Source organism: Odontesthes bonariensis, chromosome 10 (assembly GCF_027942865.1).
Source record: "Odontesthes bonariensis isolate fOdoBon6 chromosome 10, fOdoBon6.hap1, whole genome shotgun sequence".
NCBI classification, from domain to species: domain Eukaryota; kingdom Metazoa; phylum Chordata; class Actinopteri; order Atheriniformes; family Atherinopsidae; genus Odontesthes; species Odontesthes bonariensis.
Window position 1 is genome coordinate 28,314,975 of NC_134515.1, and position 21,265 is coordinate 28,336,239.

General features: G+C 42.1%; 2 protein-coding genes across 3 annotated transcripts; one reads left to right on the forward strand and one right to left on the reverse strand.

Annotated features, from left to right (window-relative positions):
• Window positions 1-3,168: 3,168 nt before the first annotated feature.
• Window positions 3,169-8,431, forward strand: LOC142389877 (putative G-protein coupled receptor 173). 2 transcript variants are annotated; one of them, XM_075475093.1, is made up of 3 exons: window positions 3,169-4,213; window positions 4,401-4,430; window positions 5,312-8,431. In XM_075475093.1, exon 3 carries the CDS (start codon window positions 5,471-5,473, stop codon window positions 6,671-6,673), a length of 1,203 nt encoding a protein of 400 aa, XP_075331208.1. In that variant the 5' UTR covers window positions 3,169-4,213; window positions 4,401-4,430; window positions 5,312-5,470; the 3' UTR covers window positions 6,674-8,431. The 2 variants fall into 2 exon arrangements, with proteins under 2 accessions (XP_075331208.1, XP_075331207.1); XM_075475092.1 differs by lacking the exon at window positions 4,401-4,430.
• A 3,731-nt stretch (window positions 8,432-12,162) lies between these two features.
• Window positions 12,163-20,146, reverse strand: wdr13 (WD repeat domain 13). Its single transcript, XM_075475094.1, has 10 exons — window positions 20,050-20,146; window positions 19,444-19,531; window positions 19,113-19,344; window positions 18,655-18,764; window positions 18,271-18,401; window positions 17,859-18,166; window positions 14,318-14,498; window positions 14,037-14,178; window positions 13,768-13,886; window positions 12,163-13,150 (listed from the first exon to the last, which is right to left on the reverse strand). Exons 2-10 carry the CDS (start codon window positions 19,482-19,484, stop codon window positions 12,966-12,968), a joined length of 1,449 nt encoding a protein of 482 aa, XP_075331209.1. The 5' UTR covers window positions 19,485-19,531; window positions 20,050-20,146; the 3' UTR covers window positions 12,163-12,965.
• Window positions 20,147-21,265: the final 1,119 nt, after the last annotated feature.

Sequence of the window (21,265 nt, forward strand, 5' to 3'; positions counted from 1 at the left end):
CTTGACTGTGTAGTGCATTTGTTTCAGTTATTTTGAACATTTATGGGTATTTGGTTGTAAAATGATTTAGAATCACTTCAGGGGTGCTCTGTTTAGGTCCTACGGCTCCTGATTCCTGTAGGAATCTTTGTTGCATTGTTCTTTTCCTGTTACCTCTCTACTGTGTCATATCAGTTAAGGGCAAAATGACTTTTAATGCTCATATCTGTAGTATACTTTGGATAATTCCTACTATACCAACTAAGTATAGTCAAGTAGTATATCAGTCTCCAACAACTAATAGACCATTGGCCTCCTATCAGTCACTGCACATGATATCATAAAATAATTTAACTGAATCAGTTAATTCATTTGTCAATATTCACAAGGATTTAATACGAATGCGAAGCAGAGGCTAAAATTATGCCTTGTGGCATAAAAAATAAATATTATTAAAGAAATATTAGTTAAATTGGGATCTGTAACAAATTTCATACTGTAACAGCAAAATAAAAGAAGCCTCAGACTGAATTGAATTATTGTCAAACTCAAGGTTCTATAAAATCCATTTCTCCCACCCAGGTCCACCAGCCTTGAACTCACCTCCCACCCCACAATTTCAGTGAGATAATTCTAAGTCCCTCCTTAATAACTAGCGTCTTTAACTTCACGTGTGTCTCCTAATTCAAGACCAGTATGATTGACAAAAACAAGTTGTTTCTCCTTGCAAATAACTGTTTTTCAATTCCTAAAAATATACTATCAGAAACAAAAAATAATTAAAAAAAATAAATGCATTTTTTACAGACAGAATTAAACAAAATATATGAATAAATAAACGTGCGGCCACCGTGTTAAAGCATATCTTTTGTGGTAGTGTTAGAGGTTTGGGTTGGGTACAAATCATCAACACAGTCTGAAAATGATTTGCATCACAGTTCAATTTTGAATCTCAATATTTGGTTACTCTTCCTCAGTCTGCAACTGCGTCACAAGTGTGAAGTCATGCAACAAGTCTAATTCGGCAGCTGTCTTATTCCTCAGCGTTTGTTAGAGGACAACATTAAGAATCTCACACCAGCAGAGTCCCGTCACCTCACATGGATGCACCCCCATGTAGTGGTAACTTTTCACCCAAATATTATAATAAGTTGCATTTTCATTAATACATTCAGCATAAAAAAATCATGATGGTGGCTCTTGCAGAAGTTATGCTAAATGATCAGAATGTAGGATTAGAAATGTCTGTAGAAATGTTCACAGCAGCACACATTTTATACCATCTATCGCAGAGCTCCAACATGATAAAAAACTTTCAAATCCCACCTCACTGTTGCTGATTCTATGCCCAGGTTGGATGAATAGCTTTGTGCTTCCATACTCAGTCATTGGCATTTTTTAGTTGCAGAGCTGTTTTTGATCTCCTTCCATCATTACGAAGATCATCTCTTTTACAGATTTACATTCTTCAAAAAGTACAGAAAGCTACTGTCTTGACTCCCAAAACTCATTTTGTCTTTCAGTCTCCAAAGCCTATATTAAACTAGGAAAAGGGGGATTTGAAGATTCAACTCCCTGCGCTTCGTATCAGCTACAATATTACTTCAATCATAGGAACTGGTCTCACAGCATGAATTCAAGAAATATTTATATAACTTTATAATAGCTTGTTCTCCTTGCTGAAAGATTAGCCTGTTTCTGTGCTGATTAAATTTGGTGAAAATGTAGGTTTCTTTACTTTTTGATTGCGATTTTTCAATAAATCATATTGTATGTGGAATAATTTTGTGTATTTTCAATTATTTAAACATGCCATCAATCAAAAGTTTTAACTCCAAGGTGAGTTCAAACGTTTGAGCTTTACTGTTTATGCAGTCGTGAAAAAGAAAGTAAACCAAGTGTTCCAAAGGTTCCAAGTGTCACAACATCATAAGAAAAAATCCTCTGGTGCATATTAGGTCTAAAGATGAAGTAAATCCAACCTAAGATGGATAGTAACACATGACATATTACACTATGTAACAATTTATTAAACAAAAAGTCAGTGAATAGTCCACCCTGACTGATTCCATAGGAATTAAGGGGGTAAGTAGCAGCCAGGTGCCGCTGATCAGATGCACCGGATTAAGTGATCATCAGCAGGTGTGAACACCACTAAAAGGGCAGAAGTTTTTGCAGTTTGCTGGTCTGGAGCATTCAGGTGTGTGTCAACACAATGCCAAGGAGGAAAGACATCGGCGATTACCTCGGAGAAGGAATTGTTGCAGCCCATCAAACTGGGAAGCGTGATCAAATCATTTCCAAACAGAGGTGGAAAGGAAGGTTATATACCCTGGACAAGTAGCCAGGATGGGCAAACACAGAGACAGGCAACATCACTCGTAGGCAACGTACAGTCAACAATTAATTGTCAAACACCTCATGCAGGTATAAGAAGTCCACACTGAAGGGCTTCTCGTTGTGAGCCAACAGATCTAAGCACGGCACTATCAAGCTGTGACACATTATTGTGTACTTATTTGGTGCCCGTGCACCAAATAAGTACACAAGCTCCCTCTAGTGGTAAGCAGAAGAAATGTTGATATCCAATTTACAAGTTTGGCTACCAGATGTTTGAAATAAGCTGTAAAATGTGAATTTGTAAGTCTGGAAACTTCCATATATGTCACTGGCGTACAGATGTCATCCTTAATGTTCCATCCTCTGTGTGCGTGTGTGTGGGCCAAGATTTCATCACTTCATGGTTGACATTCTTTAACGTCAGTGATGATGGGGTTGCATCGACAGCTAGACATTTGTGATATTCTTCTTCGTCGTCTTATTATTATCATACAAATAATTATTATGAAATGATTTCTTAGTTGTCCTCTAGCCATTCCTTTTTTTTCCCTCTTCAAAATGGAGGCCATCACTCCTCAGGACCCAGAATTCCTTGCTGAGGCCCTGTCAGGCCTGTGCGACTCATTTCGGGTCCAGTCAGCCCAGTCCGTCTCTGAGGAGGGGAGGCTTGTGAAAGACACATCTTGTTGACAGCTGGAGCTCCTCCGTGCCCATACAGGAGAAAACAGGCACGCCATGCACGATGCCAGAGAGACGGTTGGAATAAAACATCGCTTTCAAGTCGTGGCCCACAATACTGCACAGCAGGTCCGCCTCCCTCTGCCCCCCCTTACCCACCCGCCCTGTCTCTCTCTCCCTCCGAATAAAACCGACGCTTTCCGCGAATGAGCGAGCTGCCTCCTCGCAAGCAGCCATAATTGGGATTATTCAGGAATAATTCGCCTGGTCTTGACGTGCTGTTTTTGTTTTGTTTTCTTTTCTTTCCTTTCATTTGAACGCGTGATTTTGACAGCGTCCGCAAGGTGAAACCCCCACGTTCACCGCTGGATTTTCTCCCTTTTTATTTTTCATGTATTTGATCCGTCATGGAGGCTTTTATTGTGGACCATTAAGATGTAGTCCACCTTCGCAGGACAGCACAACAAAGACTGCATATTGACAGTTCAGGGCAAACGAATCGCGTTTTTGTCGGAAAGATGGAGAACAGAGAAATATGGAGGCTGCTGTCTGTTCGGACTAATTGTCCTGGTGCCACCAGCCAATATACACGCCAAGACGGTTCATATAGGGGATGCGCGATCTTTTTTCCTCTCTAACGATTGTGGGTGGGTTATTGTAAGCATTGGGATTCTGACATCATTTGGATATATGATCAGAGAAAAATCTATGTTGTTTTTTTTAGTCGCTTGTCTTTCTAGCTCTCTGGAGATTCATCTTCGACGTGATACAACATAAAATCTGTTTTCTCGGATGATATTCAAATGAACACATCCCTCCCCGTGAAGCTGTAAAAGGGTGGCGGTGGATATTTTTTTTTTCTCTCTCTCCTCCCCCCCCCCTCTCACCCCCCACCACGCACACACAACATCTCTTAAATGTGGCTCAACATCAGAGCTCTCATCCTGGATTGTTTGATCAGCTGTTGATTATTCAGTGTCCTCCGCCGTCTCACGTTTGTCATATGTTCCTCCATTCGATTACCGTCGCGATGGATTTATGCATAACAGGTGTTGTTTGAGCCCGAGAGCACATCAAGAGCATGAGGCTTTATTATGTGTGTTTCCTCCCGATTTGATGGAACGGTGAAACAAAGCGGCCGGGAGCAGTTTTTCTAGTTTTCACCTCGGAGGAAGAGCAGAGCCTAAAAAGAAAAGGAAAAATGAGGAAATAAAAGGTAGGTTATCATCCCCCCACTCACAGACACACACACACACACACACACACACACACACACACACCACCCCTCTATCTTTCTCTCACACACACATAGACACACGCAAGCACAGACTGATACACAAAAACACAGCAGAGGTGATTTTGACACCTGTTCATCTGTTTTTCACTCCACCCTGTTCTTGCAGGCCTTGCTGACATGGCAGCCATTTCATCAGGTGAATATATATTTGTCAAAAAGGGGAGAAAGGGGCTGTTGTGTATGATTTTTATAAAAAAAAAACAAGAAAAAAAAAACAAGATTGCAATGACTAGGGAATCACGGTGTTGTTCATGGCCTACATTGAGAAGGCCCACCCAAACCAGCATCCCTGTGTGTTGTTCAAATCTCAGACCCACAAACAAGTTTTTAGCTGTTAAAATGTGGTTTCTGGTCAGATTTTCACATTTCTAATGATTTTATTTAGGCGTATTTCAAGCTCCTTGCATTAACGCCGAGCCCAACTGCCATCATTGTATCCCCCTGTTGAGTTCAACTCCACATTTCACACATAGACATAAAAACCAAATGGCCGCCTGCTCTGCTGTCATATTCACCATAGTTGTTCTGTGTTGTGAATGATACAGATTACACCCTCTGCTCTTTAACTGGCTGTCACGCACACACACACACGCACACACACACACATTCACATATGCACAGAGAGAAGGCATCAAATGGTCTTTGCTCATTTACAACATCTCTGTTTGTTGGACATGCCCAGTGTTGGTTATGCTGTGTCTGCTCCATCCCCCTGTACACCCCCATGCATTCACTCAAACACCCACACTTGCACAAAGTATGTGAGCTGTAGTATCTTAGCAACGGGCAAGGTAATTACTGAGAGAGCCAAGGAGCTGGCATGCTGTAGAGCTGCTGATCTGATCCCAGTGTTTGAGAAACAGGAAGGCAGAGATTTCCACTGTGTTGCCTGACACACCACTTCTACATCAACGCTGTCCCGATTCAAGTTTTGTTTCCGTTTAGTGGGCAGCTTAAACGAGCAGGGCAGACATCTTGCTTTTCATTCTCAAAAAAAATGTGCGTCTCTGTTCGCAGGTGGTGAAGCTGTGGACAAAGAGGAGAGATGATTCTGTCGGGTAGAAAAGATCCTTGCGGCCTCTCCTTGTAAAGACGAGAGAGCCGTGGGAGCCAACGACAGTAGGAGGATCGTTACTGTTTATAAGGGGCCCAAATCAGGCAGCCTCTTCTGATAGAATGGCTAACCAGAGCTTTGCCATTGATGGCCCTGGCAGTTTGCTGGCTGTGCTGGCTTCCCAGAGTGGAATGGCAAGAGGCGGCAGCAGCAGCAGCAGTGATGGCAGCAGCAGTGGGGGAATCTCTGCCACGGATGTGTCTGCCTACTTTAAGCTGGTCTTCTTGGGGTTGATAATTTGTGTCAGCCTCGTAGGCAACCTCTTGGTCTCCATGTTGGTGCTGCGAGACAGGACACTTCACAAGGCTCCCTATTTCTTTCTCCTGGACCTGTGCCTGGCCGATGCAGTTCGCTCTGCCGCCTGCTTCCCCTTTGTGCTGGTTTCCGTCCACAACAGCTCGGCCTGGACTTACAGTGCCTTGAGTTGCAAAGTTGTGGCTTTCATGGCTGTGCTGTTTTGTTTTCACGCTGCCTTCATGCTGTTTTGTGTGGCTGTCACTCGCTACCTTGCCATTGCACACCACCGTTTCTACGCCAAACGCATGACCATCTGGACCTGTGCAGCAATCATTTGCATGGTATGGACTCTGGCCGTCGCAATGGCGTTTCCTCCTGTCTTTGATGTGGGGACTTACAAGTTCATCCGTGATGAAGATCAGTGCATTTTTGAACACCGCTACCTGAAGACCAACGACACCCTGGGTTTCATGCTCATGCTGGCTGTGGTGGTCCTGGCCACTCATGGCTTCTACGCCAAACTGCTGTTGTTTGAGTACAGACACCGCAAGATGAAACCTGTCCAGCTCGTGCCAGCTATCAGCCAGAACTGGACCTTCCACGGTCCTGGGGCCACAGGTCAAGCTGCAGCCAACTGGATTGCAGGGTTCGGTCGTGGTCCCATGCCACCCACTCTGTTGGGAATCAGGCAGAATTTACACAATCAGCACCGGCGGTTGCTGGGGATGGAAGAGGTGCGGTCAGAGAGGAGGCTTGGCAGAATGTTCTACACCATCACCCTGCTTTTCCTGGTCCTCTGGGCACCCTACATTGTGGCCTGCTTCTGGAGGGTATTTGTCAAGTCCTGCACGATCCCTCATAGATACCTTTCCATCACGGTGTGGATGAGCTTCGCCCAGGCCGGAGTCAACCCCATCTTCTGTCTCCTGCTTAACGAGGACCTGAGGAAAGTCCTGAGAGCTCACTTGCCCACTTACTGGAGGACTAAACAACACCTCCCACAGGATGAGGCCTACTGCATTATGTGAGAAAAAGTGAGTTTAATGAAGGGAATGTTTCAGTTTTTAAAGGGAAATTTACAGAAGTGATGTAATGCACTTGGTTTAAATGTCAGTGTCTCTTGTTGTTTTGCACAGCAAAATCACCTTTTTGCTAATAAATGCAGGCACAGTGCCAATGTATGAAGAATGTGGATATTTTGAATTAATGTGTGAGTTGCAGAGGTTCGGAGAGGCCATTAGAAAAACGCTGGTAACACTTGGAACGGTTTGCATTTCTGATGTTGTAACGTGTGATTCATAGATTGGAAAGATCACAACAATCACCGATCCAGTTAAGTGCGACAGATGCCATTTTAAAATAACGTTGCCTTATTTCAGATGTGCACACGCCCCGGAGCTTTCAACTGAGTACTAGTTTGTGTCACATAAGGCGCTAAGCAGATGCAAACCGCTGAAGAAATGTTCCCGTTCTGTGAATAGAAGGTGTTGATCTGAGCGTTACAAACTCTGAAACACATCAAAGAACTCAAAGGGTTTGAATGGAGCGATAGAACACCCTGGACGCCTTTTCATGTAATTCAAAGGAGACTGCAGAATATTAGGCGGACCCAATGACCCTGGAAACATTTAAATAGCTGTTGTGAACCCAGAAGCCCCTAACATGCTTGATTTTTTTGGACTTGATATAGGGCGTGTCAGGTGTCTTTGTATCATAAAAAAAAAGAAGTAAATTGCCTGTTTTGCTTTATTTGTAAACAATACATGTTAAGCAGATGACACTATTTTGAAATATGACTTGATTTCATATTGTATAGACTGTACAGGAATGCACATTCCTGCTTGTGTGTTTTTATATAGCATTTGTGTGTATGTGTGCGCGCGACAGGAAAAGGTGGAGGGACAGGAGGGGAGGAGGGTAGAAAGAGATTGACAGAAATAATGATGATAGAATGGGGATCCAGTAATGCTGAGTCAATAGGAAAGCAGCCTCATTTTGTTGTCTCAAAATAATGCAAAATTGAGCAATCATCGTATGGAAAATGAGCCTTTAAATGGATTTCTGCAGCTGGAAATGTGGTGTGATTTTTTTTCTTTAATGCGTATGTTCAAGTAAATGTGAAATAAAGATGGATAATGAAATGGTAATGTAACAGTTGTATATTGCAAACAGGCCATAGGATTTGAAAACTTGAATGATGATGTACGTCTTTTACGTCATCTGGAAAAAAAAAATTCATGTGCAAATGTACATTTGTTTGCAAATGACGGTCTTAGGAATGTTTTAAAGTGCTGAACTGTCACTGTATGCTCTCTCCAGAAATCAACAAAAAGAGGAAAAGAAGTGGCCCTTACTGTCAAATGGAAACATAAATGTCACCAATTGAGTGTCTGGATCTTAGTAGGCTTTAAAATCAAATCAACTTCAGGCCAGTGGATGGAAGCTGGCTTAGACTACACTGAATTCTTTCTCCAAATTAAGATTCATGTAATACAAATGTCTGACATACAGTACATTAGGCATAGATATATATGTGCAGTCAATTTTCTAAATGTGGACACTTGCACTGCATCATACTGTACTAGCATGCATTCCACTGCGTTTCATAGATTCAAGACTGGGTATTACAACTTGTACAGATGTTGATATGGAAAGATGAAGCGAAAAGTGAACAGAGGTTCATCATTTTTACGTCTGGCATTCCTTCGCGAGATGATATTCTGTAACTGTACAGTTTAACTGAGGTGGTTCTTTTGCCCACTCATCAATAAAGACTCTACTTTTGATGCATTGTGAGTTATGAACTGCTTCACGGGACTTTTTACAACAAATGACACCCTGTATGCATTCTAACTGCTGAACATATACAAAACAGCTGCATTCATGACACATCAGTCAATCTTTTATCACTCCATGAACCGAAGAAGTCATCTTTGGACTTCCAGCTGATCTCAGACCAACGCCTGCTGTAAATTCAAAAGGTTTGTGATTTATTCTGCCAGTGCCAACATTTCATATCTATAGAGATAGGTCTATAAATACAGACACATGAAAATATACTGAAGAGACACAGTACCTTCCAATCAGACTATCTATACAAGATTTGATTTAAACAACTTCTTAAGGTTTTGCTCTATAGCGGTCAGTATAACTTAATAAAATGTATGGTTACAGCGATACAGTAAACAGTCACAAAGAAGCCTGTTATAGCGAAGTAAGCAATCATGTAGGCCCAAAAGTGTATTGGATTGATCGACTTTTCATTTGTAAGAGGAAAGCAGTGTAGCTTCTTTCTGCACATTACACAGCTTTGCTCCATAAGCCAAAGTACACACAAATCAATTGCAGGGAAAATTAAATGTGGCATGAAACCAGCATAAACATACTCTTGGCCATGGACGGTTGTGACAAATCTCAAAAGAGTCTCCTGTGAAGTTTATCATCATCAGCATCTGGAGCTTGAACTTGATGTTGATGCGGAGAGGCAGAACTTTGATGTGTGATGGGATGACTCTATTAACATTTAATCGCGGATGAGACTGAAAAACGATGACTGTGAAATTCATGCCTATGAAAGAAACTTCCTACCAGCTTTTTAAATAGCAGATGAAAACCCTTTTGTACAGAGAAATGGCTTTAAGGCGGCATCCAAGCCCTCAAATGACTGAACAAATTTACATGTTATCCTTTAAAATTGACAAACTGCATGACTATTCTAAGATGTCAATAACAAAATCATTCAAATTCCTGTAAGGTTTGTTGTAGTGAGATGTGACTCGACATACCAGTACATGGTGAGCTCATACATGCAGGGACTGTCTGAGATGGTAAGCCGACCCAGAGCATTTTAGAATTAAAAGCTTTGATATAGATAACCAAACATAAAGAAGGGGATAGTGATCAGTGGGGGAAGTATTTCCATATGAGTGTGAGACTGTGGTTCATAGCTTATTATATGAAGAAGAAGGATCAGAGGGGTCAAAACTCTACAAAGTAGGAGACTCCTCTGACTTTGATTAGAGAAGTCTCATACAGATGTGTACCCTCTGGATGCCTCAGAGTGTATTCTGGTGATTCTATTGAGGTATTTCTCAAACAATATTTGGATAAAAAAGGACAAATTTTCAAGCATGAAGGCAAACAACCAAACCTTTTGTAACACTGGTGATCAAAGTGAGTGAGGGTTCATTTTCCTAGAATGTAAAGAACATGAAAGCTTCAATAGGATGCAATATGATGTACAGAATCTTCCAGCTTTGAGGTTTAAAAAAATCCAGATATATAAATCCAGATTCTATGTGTTTAGCAAACCTTTCGTAACCAGCCGTGCTGAATAATTACACTATGCTAACACAAAAAAGAAAAGGTGGGAGAAAATTATACGTTTGTGTTTTTAATTAAGGCCTGATTGAAATGGTTGTTGAATCTCCTAAACAATCAGCCTATATTCTGAATTTGAATGAGAGCTGATTTCCATTGTCTTTATTAGTCCGCTCAGACCACCTCTTTTGGAAAAGGTGACTCCATTGTGGGCAGCATCAGCTGTGTGAACATCCTCCAGGTGTTCCAGGTTTAACACGTTGCATCAACTCTGTCTTCTCAGAACTGATGCCCAAGTTTAATCAAGGTGCTTATATTTAGTTTCCTTCTGCAAGATACAGCACAACAAAGGCCGTCTTACCCATTTATGAAAACTGTACGTTTGGAAAATGCCCAGTGCTGCGGACAGGTTTCATGTTGACCTCATGTTGAGTAAGTTTTTCTTTGTTTTATCAGAAACTGTCCGGCACGTTTCAAACAAAGCCCCTCCCATACGATGACCTTCCCATGCAACAGCCATTCTTTACGCTTTTCCCTCGAACAGATCTGGAAGTCACAAGAGGAAAATAAAGAAACCCCGACAAAGTTGCATGTGAAACATGAAAGCACAGCTTCCATGAAACACAACATGTCCCAGGGACATTTGTCCGGTCTTTTTCTGCAATTTAAACATGGACGACAGCTTCCAGTTAGGCTCATTAAAGATTATTCACAGTGAAAATAGTGTTGATTCAGCATTCATAATGTTTCATGTTCATAAATCTTTCAAAAGTTGTCATGCATTATATATAATCACAAAAAAGACTTAATGAAGTCTTTTAAATGAATTTCAGTCTCTTATAAATGTACTTATAATTATATTCATTATAGACACAACCCTCATAGAAAATGTTGCAATTATTTTTTTCTTTCCCCTTGCAATGGGATGGGACAAACAGTGTGGCCATAGCGCTGTGAGAATAATTTCTTGCAGTCCCACAAATACGTTATTCTGACAATGCAACACCAATGCATCACTTTTACGGCTTACCAGGACTCAGGAAAAACAGAAATCTCTAAAGAAGTCAGAGCTAGTTTGTGATCCATCTCTTTGATTTCCGGCAGCTGTTGGAAGCCCTTAAACTGTTGCGAGAAAAAAAATGAGAAAATGATGTAATCAGTAGCTTTGGTCCTGACGTATGCTGGCCTGAGAACATTTTGTGGTGATAACTGCAAATAAAAGGATACCGGAATATCTAACAACAATGCTTGTAAAATTTATTAAATGGACCAGACAGTCTTGTTGATTACATCTGTCCTCATGAAAATGATAAAAGCACAATATGTGTACGATAGCTATTTGAGGCCCTCGACTTGCTCAGAAATGTAGTTGAAATTCTGTTTGACCCACACTTTGTAAAAAAAAAAAAAAAAACAGCTTGATAGAATATGACCTTGTTGAGCAAATCCCTTTGATGGAAAAAGCAAATAAATTTAACTTAACGAAAAATACAGGTTTGGAAGTATTTAGAAATTTTTGACACAGAATAGCGCAATATCTTAGTTTTTTAAGACGCCTTCTCTTATTGTATCATCAAAACCTTGTAGTTTTTTATCTGTAAAGCTGCTGTATACCTATACTTTACTTACCTGGAGTTAAAAATTAGAACATAACAAATGGAGAAGAGGTTCAAGTGGGTTTCATGAGATTGCAAAGGCAAAAACACTGAGGGGGAAATCACCAGTCATAGCATCTAACCACCGTGGGGTCTGCAATTCTTTTAGCAAAGTTCACTCAAAGTTATCTGACAAAATGCATCAGTCAAAACCTCTGATGGGTGCCCTTTGGTAAGACAGGCTGGAATGTAAGGTAATTTGTGCTTTGGGGACTATGTTGATAAATTGAATGTATCTTGTGTTCTTTGCAACACATCAGTCAGAAAGATTTTTTTTTTCTTCCCCTCAGCCAGAGGACACTAAAAGGGTCAAACATTAATTGACCCAAAACTAAACGATATCCAAGATAACATCACAGATATATCACCTTGCTCAGAGCATAACTGAGTTTTTACATGCCTCTGAAGCACTGATGAACAGTGAACCCCGTGTAAAATGATAAAAAAATATGGCTACCTTCATACTATCAGCTCTTCTTTCCTTTTTTAAAAAAAAAAAAAATGTTTTCAACAAGTTTTGTTACAAATGAAACAGAGAAAACTGACAATTACAGCAGTTTATTGTGTGTTAAATAACATATGAATCCGCGACCAGCATAAACAGAGTGCACACATACAAATAAGTACAAACACATACTTATAAACACACTTCTTTTTTTATGAAGATCGGTATGATACGCCCACTGACTGATTCTGACTTCAGCTTCATGCACATGGAGTCAAACGCAAAAAAAAAAAACAGGCAACTGAGAGCAAACAACGGTGTTTCACGACATTTGATCACCCTGCTTAAATAACAGTTACGTAAATAGTGAGCTAGATCTGTGCCTGTGAGGGAATGTCGGTGTGATACAAAGTGTTGCTTTTTTCAGTAAGATTATGCTGCATCCTCTTCACATGAATTCAACCATGTCCACACAAGCCGGTGGTAAGCCATGACACATGCATGGTAACAGTGCTCTTTCTTCACTGAAAAGCCATTTATCAGCAGCAGCTGTAGGCGTACTGACACACACACACACACACACACACACACACACACACACACACACACACACACACACACACACACACACACACACACACACACACACACACACACACACACACACACACACACACACACACACACGAAAAGAGCTCACCTCCCACCCAATACATTTCTAAGCCATCCTTCTCACCTACACGAGATGATGTTCTATTTGATTACACTTGAGTATCATTACATTAAACGTTTGACGCAGCCTGTGAACATTCCAGTGAAATCTACAGACGGTTACCGGACGGCTGAAATGCAGCAGGCGTTTTACGCTCAGTGGATGGAAGCCTTCTGTTGGTGGATCGGTCACTTCTGCTCCCGCCTCCAGACGATGACCATGCCGGTGGAATCGGCAGATGCCAGCAAGCTCTCGTCGCAGTTGAAGCTCACGTCCAAAACTGGTCCCCCGTGGCCCTGCAACTTGTTCACTATGGCCTTGGTGTTCCGTTCGACGTCGAAGAAGTAGACGCAAGCGTCCTCACTGCCGGTCACTGAGGCAGGGGGGAGACGCCCAAAGCAAGAAGTGAAACAATGAGAGCACAACCAGAGAAATAAATTACTCATGTCTGAAACAATTCATTTTGAGTCAACAATTTGCCTTGTGGACATATAAGAAAAGTTTTACTCCTCTTCTTTGATTCACACCAACATCAAAGACGGCTATTTTGGACGAACCACCGCAGATAGTTAACAGACACACATTGCAGTCAAGGATATTTCTGAGAGAGATTTTTCTGTAAATTGGAGACACGATCAAGCTAACGCTTGTATTAAAAATAACTTCTGACTGATTGGAAACAAGAAAAAGGTGATAAAAGTCAAGTGAGAAGCAGCTCCGAGTTACAGCAGTGCGACTCTCTATTATTCTCTTGTGAGCAGCTGTGAAAGATAGGTTGCTTTGTTGCTAGAAAATGAGTTACGAATTTGGAATCCAACAGAAGCAGCATCCTGATTTTTGCCTGCATTTCTTTCCTCTCACCCACACTGTATAGCCTAGAGCAAGCAATGCACTGTGGTCTAATTTATTATTCAGATATCACAGCAGGTACACAAAGAAACCACAGCAGGAGCACAAAGCCACCACAGTAGGAATGCTGAGACTTCTTACCCACACAGGCCCCTTGCCTGAAAGACATTAGGGGGCAGAAGATACTATGAACATGCTGAGATCCATGCTGGATGGGGAAGCTTCTCTTCAGTTGTAGTGTACCTTCGTTGTCCACCACCCTATCAACGTGAAGGTGGCAAAACTTGAATGTAACAACCGATTATCACAAACACGCAACTTTAATAAGGGTATGAAGGCTTCAAAGTCTAGATGCACAGATTAGACAAAACTGCCTATTTATAAACCCTGGCTGACGATAAGAGACTGACCTGTATAGTAGCAGCTTATTTACACAGGCGTTAACTAGCAGGGAGGGGTCTCTGGCCTCTCGGCTGATCCAAGACCGAGCAGATATGCTGCAGATGGAGCTGCCTTCGCTCACCACCAGGCGCTTGGCTTTGGTTAGCTTCCCTGTGGGGATGGGGATGAGAGAGGAGGGGGGCACAGCAACCGTGTTCTTGCTCATTATTCAGGGAAAAACCTGATTAGAATTTGTGACGTAGTCAGTGGAGACACTGCCCTGGTCCACATGGAAATGCTGTGAGAGTACCTGTTGCCATGTCAAAGAGGAAAGAGAAGATGCTGCCCCTGTCATCGCCAGCCCAAAGGATCCTCCCCGGAGCATCAAAGGAGAGAGACAGCACGCGGCCTGTCAGCTTACTGGAGCCCCCCTTCACCTTCTTCCCAGTGGAGATGTTAACCACCTGCAGGTGGTGCTTGCTGTTTCCCACCTGGAACACAGGACCAGGAGTGAAGGCCTTCATCATTTCCACAGGGCAGCAGTTTTGGTTGCGAAAGCTGACATTTAGCTTTATTTATTTATTTATTTTAAATCAGTGTCTGCACAGTGTATACATTCATGCATGATTTAATGCGGGGTAAAATGCTTCCATCTGGAGATCATTTCCATTGCATGTGCCATTTTCTTCATATACTCTTAAAAAGAAGGTTAAGAATTAAAAAAAAAACATGTTGCCATGTTGCTATGAACTTAGGAGAAGAGAAAGGCTGCATGAGGTGTCGGGAGTATCCCTTCGGAAAAAATTTAATTAAATGAAAAAAAGGCTAAACGATTGTGTTTTTTAGGGCTGACGTTTCCTTATTTTACAGGTGTTGCTGTAAAAGGAGTCTGCTCGCAGATGCATGGCAGGACAGGCATTTGGTATAGGTATTTTCAAGTTTAACCAGTGCTTCATCTCAGAAGGAGTTCTCAGCAGCTTTAATATAATCCTTTCTATGTTTGACATAACCTGAACGGACGCTTAAATATTATCTACCTCAGTTAAAAATAGTTGCAGCTCAAGCTGCAACTATTTTTGTTGCGACGCGTCCTCCCTGAAATAACGGCAGTAAACAAAGGCATTTCAATCAGTCTCCCGATAGTTGCAAACAAAACCGCATCCTCTTACTAATTCTGGTCCTGATGATAATCCAGATGGCAAAAATCAGACTGACACAACATCTAAATGTTGTCACGCAGAACTACTCAGTGTATGCTGTCAGACATCATAACCACACAGAAAGGGTTTGATTGGTGCTGAATAAAAGTCAACTCGATCGAATAACTGAGAGAAAATCTCTAATTCAACTGTCTCCTTAAAAGTCAGTGAGTGACTTTGAGACTTATATGATTCCTTGTTAGGCTATTGTGAGATGAGACATTTTAAGAGCTGAACCCACCTCTTGAGAATGAAATTAAAAGCTTCGGAGCTGTGTGCGGCTCGACATAAACAGCAGGCAGATATTAGCGCGCTACCGCTTACAACTATCAGTTTACCGATCGCAGCCCTCTTTTGCCTTAATTGCAGCATCTTAATGATTTCCCATGTTCTTCACACCTCCCCATTCAAACAACCTGCTATTCTGATGAATGAAGTGTCAGCTGATTGGTGTATTGTGTGAAGAAGCGTGACATGACGTGTAAAACACTCCTTCCCATGCGAGAATGCAGAGAGCCCGAGCCCGAGCCCGTCTCTGTAACTAGAGCAACAATGACGTTGGATGAGACAATTGTTGTCATCTTCGTCCTCAAATTCTGGTTTAATATTACGTACTTGTTTAAAAATGTATTTTTTATTTCAGTTACCATTTTGCAGTCAGAAAATACAACCCCAATTTCTCTCTAATAGAGAAAGGCCGGTAGAAAAGTGCTAAGTTTGCAATTTGGAGAATTGATATAAGCTGGTCTATTTCGTCTCAGTGGGCACCCATCGATGTTGCTGTTTATCTCCAACACAGCGGGAATTTTTTAACCTTTAAAGTCGATAGGCTTGCATTTAAATTGAAACTAAAGAAGAGCATTTATCTCCGACACTGTCCCATAATGCAGGAGACATGGAAATCGCTTTTGATTTTGACCAAATCAACACTGCATTTATTTTACTGCTTAGTCAGAGTGTTTTCTGCAGTGACTCATTCATTTCCTAATCTGTGTTATATTCCATCCAACATCAGTGGCGATGGAACAGATATGAGCAAATATGACATCATTTAAAGACATTTTATCCGTCATCGAATGTTAAAGCGTCCTATGGGAATGTGGTTCGTAGCCTTATAGTTTGTTACAGTAAAAGCAAGTGCACGGATCAATAGGTTTTGTTATTATGGCCTGTTAATGATTAAACTGGGTGAACCGGATAAAAAGAGAGCCATCTTTGTGACAATAAATATTCAGACTTTATAGGCTCTGGTTGGTCCAGGATGAATCAGTGAAATTTCAGCCATGAGCTACACCAACACCTCCATTGGTGAGGGATCTGCCCTTGTGGCAGCATGGTAAGACTCCATAACATAAGCCGCGTTTCCACTATGCAGTCCGGTACGGGTCGGTTCAGGACGGTTCGCTTATTTCAGTCTTTCCATTACCACAAAAGCGTACCGATCCGTACCGTAAGCATTTTCGTAACCCTTCTGCTTGGGGTACCTAGCAAACAGGACCGGTTCCAGGCTCTGCTCTCCATTGTTGGTGAGGAGGCTGTGCAGCGGGAGCTCGATAGCGCTGTGCCAAACGAAAAAGTTTTCCAGCCGATTGCTGCAAAAATGGCAGAGAGTGGTTTCAACCGGACCACGAGCCGGTGTCGCATTAAGCTGAAGAAGCTTGGAGGTGGTTCGAAATTATGGATGTTATTTGTTATTTGCTGTTACTTGCTATTTACGCTTCGGCACGCACACTGCCTACCCCTGAGGGTCCCCTTTGTACAGTGGGAACGCAAGCTGACCCCAAAGCGACCCGACCCGTACCGTTCCGAACCGACCCGTACTGGAATGCATAGTGGAAACGAGGCTTTACATCCATTTTTTTGTAGCCGCTTAATCCAATTTAGGGTCGTGGGGGAGCTGGAGTCTATCCCAGCTGTCACTGGGCAAGCTGGCAGGGTACACTCTGCATCATAGGGCACACATAACATAATTTTTTATTTGAATTAATGAACATGGTAAAGAAAGTAGGAAAATATTGCATTGTATATATATTCATCTTGATGATCAAACTACTTCAAAACAGCTTTGGATGAATAACCGACACAGCGTACACTGACCGGAGAGAACTTCCGGGTCAAGTTTTGGTAAAGGAAACGAAAAATAAAAAGTAAGTACCCCCCCTCGTTTTATTCTAAAACCAGAACAAATGACAATAACGCTCAAATCCGAACACCCAGCTCTCCACCAGCACTTAAACGCAGCATGTACTTGTGGATGCTTGAGGAGTTGTGAGGGTGTGACAGGAGTCTCCACATGCTGATCCGTGCAGGTCAGGACATGGCGCACACGCCTTTAACAATCTGTATGCACAGGAAGCTTTTGGAACCGAAAACTATCATATCTGTGGGGCTGAGGGGAAAAGTCTGTACAGAAAATAATAATGTTTGTGCAGGATTTGAACACACATTTGCAAGTACCTGAAGTTACTCACAAACTGTCGTACATGTTCATAAACTGAGTAATACGCATTTGTAGCCATTTTGAGGGTAATTTCCCTTCATTTTCACGACAGGCCTATCTGAAACGTGAGGGCCGTTATATGTTTAGTAACCAATGTAAGCCTTCCTTTTTTTGGGCTGCAAACATGATAAATGAGTCAAAAGGGGCCTCACCACAGTAAGGTTATTATTCATGGGCTGGAAGGTGCAGCAGAGCAGCTCGCTGGATTCTGGGTCTCTGACTTCCCGGATGCACCGGCCATCCTCGGTGTTCCAGATGCGCAGAGTCCCATCTAATGATGTCGAGACAATGATGTCATTGCTCAGAGACCAGGCAAAATCTGTGACGGGACCTCCGTGCCCTTTCAGGGTCACCTTGACACTGGGAGGAGGTGGGGACAACGTCATAATGGACAGAGTGCCATCCAATGAGCAGCTAGCAAGTAGGTGCTTGTCATCGTTGGCAAACTGTAGCCGTGGAACTTAAAAAAAACAAGTGGAAGAAGACAGAATTAAATTTATGTTCAATTTCAAATGTTAAAAGTGGATTATACAAAAAAGAATAAATAAAAATCTAATTAAATACCAGCAGAGTCAACATGTTGGTCAAATATGTGGTGCATGCCAGCAAAAGCATAATTTTCACTCAGGGTTGTATCCCCTGCCATAGCACGGCTGGCCTCTGCCACCGAGGTGGGCACCAAACTGCCCGGAGGCCTGTGGTCAGAAATAAAAAAAAACCTGCGTGAGCACAAAATCAATATCTCACAACCCTCTACTACAGCTGACAACTCAATATAAAAGATTTGATCAATGCTAAGTGCATCCACACCAGAATTACAGTCAGTAAATCTCATAAAGCACTGCATCTCATCTGAGGAATGAATCAAAAATAATTCAGTTGCTCAAGGTAATAAGGAAAGAAGCTGGATGAACAGAGAGGATGTATGTTTCGGTCTCTTTAGCTTACCTCTCATCATAGACGGCTCTATTCATCTGGGCCTGTAGCTGGTAGGAGCCTCTGCTGACAGACCGACGATGACCGCGAGCCCCTTGGGAGCGAGGGTCTTCCTCAAAGTCCTGCCGGGGGGGAGAGGAGCCACAGGGAAGAAAGAACCTCAAAAGAATGAGTATAGCTGAAGAGAGAATTGGTCCCATAAATAATCTTGAAAAAGCCTTTCAAACACTCTTAAAAGTTATTGGAATTATCATGCATCTTAAGTTAATGATATGGCCCATATACGTGGGCAATGCTAGCCATTTCAACCAAGCTGCTCAGCTTAATGTGAACGACGACCAAAGTGTTGCTTGGCACTTCTTTGTTGGATCCTAAGTTTTCTTCTCAGCTTTCAGATATTTTCAAATCTCCAAATCAGTAAAGACACATCTGCCTATCTTTCCTGGTCTTTCTGTTTCTATGAGTCTGACCTCCATGCGGTCCAGTGTGGTGCGGGAGCTGCGCACACTGCTGGCCCTGAAGCTGCTCTGCTCAGACAGGGGCCCGTAGCGCAGGGCCAACAGCTGACTGCGCAGCTTCAGGTACTGCCTGCGCAGCCCGGGCTCAAAGCCACACTTGGCGTTCTCTCTGAGCAGCTGGCTGCGTCGGCGGATGTACTGTGTTCGGAACTGTGGGAACGTAGGCGTGCGGTATGCATTATACCTGGACAGGGAAAAGAAGCGACAAAGCACACAAATAACTAATAACTCACAAAAGATCCTGACGAAAGTACACATTTGAATATGCAGGGCTGGTTCTTACCTTGCGTCCACTGCCAAAACCTGCTGCCAAACTGCTGCCATTCCACAAGCACTCAGGGTAAAGAGGGAGCCACTGCCAGGGCAGAGTCCTGTCAAAATGCACAGCATCCACCACAGATTTAAGAAAATAAATGATCCCTTTATTAGCTATACGAGTAAACAGATGAGCAAACATTGATTTGACACTGATATAAATTAATCATCTTCCCACACTCCCATTCTCAGCGTTGAATCAGGTGATGATACAGAATCTACTGCACCACATGGCGCTGTTGCAGAGCTATGTTTAGAAATATACTTTTTCCGTCATAGAAGATTAAAGTGAACCGAAATAGCCAAATGGAGCTAAAGAATGAATGGACTGGGCGTTTTTTTTATTTATTATTCCAGCATCACGCAGAGCAGAAAAGCCTACTTGACAGTCGCATAGCTAGCTAACATCAGCTAGGAAGTTAGCCACAACATCTTTCACAAAAATTCTGTTTTCTGATAATTGTTCAAAACAAACGGATAGTCTAACATTTCGCAGCTTTATACACCTATATAAATCATACATTGTGGTAATGAGACGAAAAAACACAAAGAAATACATTTGAAAACAACTCACCTTCCTTAGCTTTTCTCCATCGCTGCTTTTCCTGTTAGGTCACATGACCTGAGTGACCAACCCACTCGCTGGCTGCTTGCTAGCTGCGAGGTCGCGTGAATGCTGGTGACGAAATCAGGAGCATTTAGCCGACACTGTATGAACTAAAGATCATTTAAAAAAAAAAAAAAAAGGATGTCACAATGAACATCCACCCACAGTTAGATTAGATTGAAGAACCAAATACATATGCTAGAAATGCCTTTCTCCCCCCCAACAGTAAAACGTTACTGCATTGATATAATTTTCTTATTTATTTCCCTTAATTTTGAGAAATTAGCATGGTTGGGTCAAAGAGGCTGATTTGACATGATGTAGTCAGTCACTGACTACAAATTACATGGTAGTGTTTGAAAGAAGTGATTTAATGTACTTGATCACAAAAAATATTCTAATACTTCTAAGATTACTGAAAGTCAAGTATTTCAAACAATGCTCTTGTATATATACACATATACATAGATAAAACGGACAAAAATCTCTCCTGTACCAAAATGAAAATGCCTTCTTGTCATGTACAATGAACTCACAGTTCCAGTGAGTTCACAATGGCAGTATTACAAGGTCAGCTCCGAGGTTTCGCCTGGCTCAGCAGAGACCTGCCCAGCTGTGGGACATGCTGCTCAGCTGACTGGGCTCTTTGCTTGTTCAGGGTGCTCTTTCTCGAAGGGGCCCCAGTGCCAGAACCATTCACAAGCACGGGCCATAAATGACCGAGCTGAGCAGCAAATTAAGCACTGCATTCTCAAAAAAAGGAGCATTGACTCTAGAGCACAGCCAAAATGCCCGGAACGAAAGGTAAGTAATGTTCAACAAAAAGTAATTTCCTCAAAATGGGTTTGTTTAATTCATCTGGGTTCAAAAGCTGCCAGTTAGTGTGAAATGTAGATGAGCAAAAGACAAAGGTGACCTGGCTCCCAAATGTTTGACCTCCATGTGATTTCTCCACCATTTGCAGGTAATAAATCGGACAAGAAGTCAGCTACTAAGGTAGGAGCATTATCAATGTATCAGTTCTAATTTCCATCCCTCAGTAAGTAGTGTTTTCCCTTACTGATTTTTATTTTTATCTGTAATTCCATAGCAACCTCAGAGTCCTAAAGAGCAGCCCAAGAAAGCTGATCAGAAAGGAGATGATAGCAAGAAGCAAGGAGGTAAGCATTTATATAACCTAGAA

Excerpts from the sequence above, each read along its gene's own strand:
- LOC142389877 (XM_075475093.1), top strand. The coding sequence starts at position 5,471 with ATGGCTAACCAGAGCTTTGCCATTGATGGCCCTGGCAGTTTGCTGGCT.
- wdr13 (XM_075475094.1), bottom strand. The coding sequence starts at position 19,484 with ATGGCAGCAGTTTGGCAGCAGGTTTTGGCAGTGGACGCAAG. Across the intron at positions 18,765-19,112 it reads CCACACTGGACCGCATGGAG|GACTTTGAGGAAGACCCTCG; the intron begins GTCAGACTCATA and ends CCCCCCCGGCAG. Across the intron at positions 13,151-13,767 it reads CAGGCAAGGGGCCTGTGTGG|TGACCGGCAGTGAGGACGCT; the intron begins GTAAGAAGTCTC and ends CCCCTGCCTCAG.